At 47.4% G+C, this 6,228-nt stretch overlaps 1 protein-coding gene across 1 annotated transcript; it reads right to left on the bottom strand.

Moving 5' to 3' along the window:
* Positions 1-242: 242 nt before the first annotated feature.
* Positions 243-1,007, bottom strand: LOC118657718 (TCF3 fusion partner-like). Its single transcript, XM_036312142.1, has one exon. It carries the CDS (start codon positions 1,005-1,007, stop codon positions 243-245), a length of 765 nt encoding a protein of 254 aa, XP_036168035.1.
* Positions 1,008-6,228: the final 5,221 nt, after the last annotated feature.

The following is a 6,228-nucleotide window of genomic DNA, read 5'->3' as shown; positions in this document are numbered from 1 at the left end:
TATAAGAAGAGGAATGTTGGGGTCCAGCCCCAGCAGGTTCAGGGGTTCCCAAAGTTGTGGACGGAGTTGGCGAAGAAAAGGCAGCGTTCAGGTGATCATCATAGCCAGGTTCTCTTTTTATTGTCCTATTACATCTATATTTATACTATTTGATCCTATAAGCATGCCTCTATAAGGTTTTTTTGTTTGTTTGTTTGTTTGTTTTTTTGCCGAGGAGAGCATGGGGTCTGTTTATTGGGGGGTCAGTCAAAGGGGGAGCTGGCTAGGGTGGGGTAGGGCAGCAGCTTGTCTGGCCCCTGAGAAACCCAACTTGAGTCCAGAGCCTCGACGGCTTCGAAGCCAAAGTCTTCCTCTACCTTTATCTTCATGGGGGCCAGCTCCAGAGTCAGCGGGGCTCCCGCCCGGCGCCCTTCCCATGGCACTAGCTGCCTTTTCCAACCACTGGGCCCCTCGCCAGAGGCTGGGCTGCTGGCTTCTGCGGCTGCTGGCGTCCTCCTGGGCGGGGACAGCCCCTCTTTCTCCAAAGGCTCGTTCTCAGTGTTGCCTGGGGTGGGGGCGTCTGTGCCCTGGCTGCCCTTGTCCTCCAGTAAGATGGTGAACTGGCTGGCCCGGTAGTCGTCACTGTAGGAGTCCAGCACCCTCATGAGGAACCTCCACTCCTGCTGGACTCTCTGTGTTATCCTCTGTATCTGATGGAGCCTGTTCAGGACCCGCTCATTCACCTGTTCGATCTCCCTGCAGCACCGACCCAGTGCCTGGTACTTCCTGCGATTGAGTTCCCGTTGGTACTGCCGCCGCCGGCCTTGGGCTGCCTCCTCCTCTTCGTCTTGCTCCTGGAGGCTAGAGCTGCCCAGACCCCCAGACACAAACTCCACTTCGGTCTCAAGCTCACTCTCCAGGATGTGACCACTGAACAGCAGAGGCAGTTCCAGCTCCAAGCCGGGAGGTGCTGAGAACTCCTCAAAGCCCACAGCTGCCATGGACCCCTCTCTCTGCTCCAGCTCCATTTCTCCCTGGCTCCCAGTGCAGAACTTCCAAACTTGCAAGCCTCTTCAAGTGCAAAACAACAGGCCCCATCCGATTTCATGGCCAGGCACCCAGGGCCCGGCCACTAAGCCTCCTGAGAGTTGTAGTTCTCTATTTCCCGCTTGCCTCCCTCACTCCACCCCGACCCCGAGTCCTGGCTGAAAGGCCCTGCTCGCTGGTCTAATGCCTCGGCCAGGCATCTGAGTCACCTCGGTCTTTATTCCTGTCCCGACACCGCACCATCTGACCACGGAGACTCTCCTCTTGGGAGGCCCCTGGGTCTCCTTCTGGGGCCTGGCTGCATTGCCCCTGGGGACCAGATCACATCACCAGGCAGCCACGCAGCCCGGCCTCTGGCCCCACCTCTGGGTGTTCTCCAATCACTGGTGATCAGTGATCTGAGAAGCCAGGCGGGGCAGGGAAGAGCCCAGTTCTCCAATCACAGAAGCCGGCAAAGGCACCCGGCTTCCCCAATCATAAAGGCGGCCCGGTTCTCTGGCTCTTGGCTGCCATCTGGGTTCCGTCAGCGGCAGGCAGCTTCTTCCATCCTTCCCCTTTCGCCTCCCATCATTGTGCCTATGTATGCAAATTAACCGCCATCTTTCTTGGCAGTTAATTTGCATATCGCCTTGATTAGCCAATGGGAAGTGTAGCGGAGGTATGGTTAATTACCCTTTCTGTCTTTTATTAGATTAGATGGGAGCAACTTCACGGGGAATGATCAACAATAAGCTGGGTATGTGGTGGTCACCATAGAAGCCCAAGGTAATAGAAGCCCAAGCCCTTGCCATAGGAACCTTGGCACAAAAGGCTGAACTGATAGCCCTCACCAGAGCCTTAGAATTATCCCAGGGAAATAATGTTGACATCTACACTGACTCTAAATATGCCTTCATGGCATTCCATGCCCCTGGGGCAATATGGAAGGAAAGAAAGCTCTTAAACTCTGGGAATAAGGACATTAAATATGTAAAAGAGATTTTAAAGTTGCTAGAGGCAGTGAATCTACCAAACCATATTGCTTAAAGCACTGCCCAGGACACTAGAAGGACAATTCCCAAACAAGCCAGGGAAACCAAACTGCTGACAAAGCAGCAAGACAAGCCTCCCATGGGTGACCACTTCTTGGGACTTTAATTCCCCACCTGGACTCTTCAGAATTTAAACCACATTACTCAGAATATGATGAGCAACGCGCCCATGAATGGGGATTCTCTAACACTAACTCTAATTCTATGTGGAAGATCTACACTCATGGTATGATCTTACTCCCTCTAGCTCTAGTATATCCCATCCTCAAACACCTACATGAAGGAACCCATTATGGAAGGGATGCTTTAATGGACCACATTAGACCACATTCGAAGGATTCTCATTTACAAAAGGCCATTCAGCAGATTATCTAATCCTGTCAGATATGTACTAAAAATATTCCTAAAACAGAATGTGCTCCAACAGGAAAAGAAATACAATATAAAGGGATATGCTCACTTGAGGAATAGCAAGTTAACTGACCTTACACAGATGTTTAAAACCATAAGAGTTCCTTCGATTTTACAGCAGCGTAGTAGTCCATTGTGTACCACGTTTTTAATCCACTCATCTGCTGGTGGGCACTTAGACTGTGTCCAAATCTTAGCTATTATAAATTGTGCTGCTATGAACATAAACAGATCCAGAGACAGAAAAGCATCGATCAGATGATCAAAGCTCAGAGGGAAGGTAGGGGAGGATGGGGGTAAGGGGGAGAGATCAGCCAAAGGACTTGTATGCATGCATATAAGCATAACCAATGGACACAGACACCAGGGCGGTGAGGGCATGAACGAGGGGCAGGCAATGGGGGGGGGGGGGGGATAGGACACATATGTAATACCTTAATCAAAAATAAATAAATAAATAAATAAATAAATAATAGTAACTAAAAAAAAAAAAAAAAAAAAAAACCATAGGAAACTTTAAATTTTTGTTAGTTTTTGCAGACACTTTTTCTGGATGGGTAGAGGCATACCCCACTACAACAGAGTAGGGAACTGAAGTATTAAACTTCTACTCAAAGAAATAATCCCTAGAACAGAAACTACAGATTCAATGGAAACTAGATGCATCCTGGAGACCCCAATCAATGAGGAAGACTGAGAAAATGAAGCATTCAATAAAAAATCCATTGGCAAAAATATGCCAGGAAATATTTGAAATGGGACCATATACCCCCTATTGCCTTGCTTCAGATTAGGGTAGTGCCCCCAAAAGGGCTTTAAATTAAGCCCTTTTGAAATAGTTTGTGGGAGATCCTTCAAAGTTTCAGTTTTAGAAACACCCCTTTTAGAATTAGAATATGAATAAAAAATCAAACACTATATACAACATTTAGGGCAAATGTTAACAACTTAGCACAAGTTTGCTCATTGTAGGTCCATCTACCTGTCTGACGAGCCCTGATACCCATTGCAGCCAGAAGACCAATTCGTAACAACCAGGAAGACTCAAGGTCCTGAACAGCAGTTAGCCAAGCAATGTACTGGCCCCTATGACATCCTACTGATAACACACTCTTTTGTAAAGCTCATAGGAAGCACCACACAGATAAAGTGGGTACCGCCTGAGAAGGATTCAGATCTTGCTGCTGCTGTTTATACTGCAAGGGAAAGCAGGACCTGCACTCTTGAAAAATATTTAAAATTCCTCTTTCAGAAAGGTACAGCGCCTCCCACAGCAAAGTGACTTTATTTTTTTTTTTTATCATTTTTTGGAAATTGCTATACTTTATATCCATGCTTGGACTGATAACGCCTTTGTCCAAATTTCCCAGATAGTGGCTTCCTGGTTAAACTTATCCTGCCACCCAAAGCCCTGCTCAGGATTAGATCATGGGGATCCTTTAGTCTCCCCAGTTTCTGATTTCACTACAATGCCCCCTACACTACTAGGCATATCTCTCACTAAACACTTGAACGTTTGTCTGCACAATAGGTTTTACTTTGGAAGCCCATAGACAACACCATCTCTTGAAATATGAAGCAATCTATCAGCTTTGTTCAGCAATGTCATCTTCTAAACACCGTGTATACTACCTTCCAAAAACAACAATACTTCTTCCCTCCATTCTTGACCCCTTCTTCCTTTAGTAGATATCAAGAATCTCTGGACTTGGGGATAGGTAAGACTATACTCTTTGACAACAAAAAGAAACTACAGAAGATGAGACCTCCATCCATTTGCCACTGTAAGATTACAAGGATCCAGAGTTTTAAAGAGGAGAATAGTTACCATATACTGCCATAAATTGGAGCTCACGTCTGCAGAGGGATGGGCCATGCAGGGGCTGCGCAAAGGATGCAGGTACACCAGGATCCAGGGATGCCCTTCAGACTCCAATTGGATTCCCTGGATGTGTGGATGCCATGTCCAGATCAGGAGGTGTTCTGAGGGTTGCAGCCTCTCTAGGCTTCCTGACGGCAGGTCCTACTGCAGACAGTCAGAGAGCACCGAAAAAGCTTCCTGTTGGCCATGATGGATAAGGACGAGGTTCTTACACCCAGAATGACAAAAGCTAGAAAGATTAATAGACAGGGCTGGAATGGGCCAAAAGCTAGCAAATAATTGGATAGATTAAAAAAGCCCTCTCCTCCTATTCCTATAAGAATCTTAGATTTGAGCAGGAAGGGGTGATAGTCTTTGAGATTGGAGTCCATCATTCTCCCAGGTCATGGCACCTGAATAAAATCTCTTTCCTTTTGTACCAGAACCTGTCTCAGGAGTTTGGCTTTCATTGAGGCAGGCAGCCAACCCTGCGTTTTTGGTTACATGCCTGCTGGAATGTTGTAAACCTGATGACCCATCAGACCTCTTTCAATGGGCAATTTGGAGTAGTCAGTCTTCTTGTAAGTCACAGGGTCCACTCAGTTGAAGCAAATGAAGGGAAGTGAATGAAGGCAACCATGGAGGTGTGTGTGGCGGGGGTGGGGGGCGGTCTAGGGAGCTGCAACATATGGAGCCATGCACGACCATTACAGGTTGGCAGGGCCAAGAGAGGAAGCAGAGTTGACAGGGCAACTTTGTTATTGTTGTTGTTGGTGATGGTGGTGGTGGTGGTGGTGTTAATCCTCACCAAGGATATTTTTCCATTGATTTTTAGAGAGTCAAAGGGAGTGGAGAAGAGAGAGAGAGAGAGAGAGAGAGAGAGAGAGAGAGAGAGAGAGAGAGAACATGGATGTGAGAGAAACACATTGATGGTTTGCCTTCCCCTCATGTGCCCAGCCGGGTCTGGGGATCGAGTCTGCAACCCAGGTGCCCTTGACTGAGAATCAAACTTACAACCCTTTGGTGCACAGGCTGACATTCTAACCACCGAGAAACACCAGCCAGGGCTGACTGGGCAAATTTTAATAACATGTACTTCCATCAAGTTTCGCAAATGGTTTTGCAGGGGTTTAGAAGCATCACCTGTGTGTGTGTGTGTGTGTGTGTGTGTGTGTGTGTGTGTGTGTGTGTGTGTGTATACAACAGTGTGTTTCCCTGGGACAGTCTTTTCAGGCCCCCACTTCTTCCACCAGTGGGGCCTGGCCTTGAATAAAGGGATCCCCACCCCACCCATCCTTAGTGTTGGATTGAGGGGCCCAATTGGGGTCATTGATTCCTCCCTACTTTCTCTGGGATCTTGCACCTCGTAGTTCATCCAAAAATCTCTGTGGAGTAAATGCTTTAATGAATAAATACATTAATAATTGCAGCAAAGAAGGAAAAGTATTTGTTGATATGTAAGAGAGAAAATAGAAAGGGAAAAGCCAATAAAAGCAGATAGAGAAACATAAAGGCATTGAAGTGTGGAGCTGGTCACAGCAGAGCCAAGTATGCTGTGCTGTTGGAAGGATCCGAGATAGTCTTGCTTACCAGAGGAGGTGGCCAGTTTGAAGTCTTGTGCCAGCTCCTTCTCTGCCTCCCCTGCCCCTTTTGTTCTAGCTCCCAGACACACTCATGTCTTCCCTTTGGTCTCAACATGCCAGTGGTTTCATGTCATTTGGCCCTTACTCATGCTCTTCCCTCTATGTGAAATATCCTGTCTTGTTGACCTTTACTAAGATCAAGCCTTCTCCTCATTCTCTCTGCTGGTTCCCACTGCAGCCACCCATGTACTTTCACTCACTTCCATGGTTTGACTTTGCATTCTCCTCTCCCATGGGCTCTTCCAGGATGGGAGCA

The sequence above is a fragment of the Myotis myotis genome, unplaced genomic scaffold (assembly GCF_014108235.1).
Source record: "Myotis myotis isolate mMyoMyo1 unplaced genomic scaffold, mMyoMyo1.p scaffold_m19_p_6, whole genome shotgun sequence".
NCBI classification, from domain to species: domain Eukaryota; kingdom Metazoa; phylum Chordata; class Mammalia; order Chiroptera; family Vespertilionidae; genus Myotis; species Myotis myotis.
This window is presented reverse-complemented; position numbering and strand designations above follow the sequence as displayed.

Excerpts from the sequence above, each read along its gene's own strand:
- LOC118657718 (XM_036312142.1), bottom strand. The coding sequence starts at position 1,007 with ATGGAGCTGGAGCAGAGAGAGGGGTCCATGGCAGCTGTGGGCTTTGAG.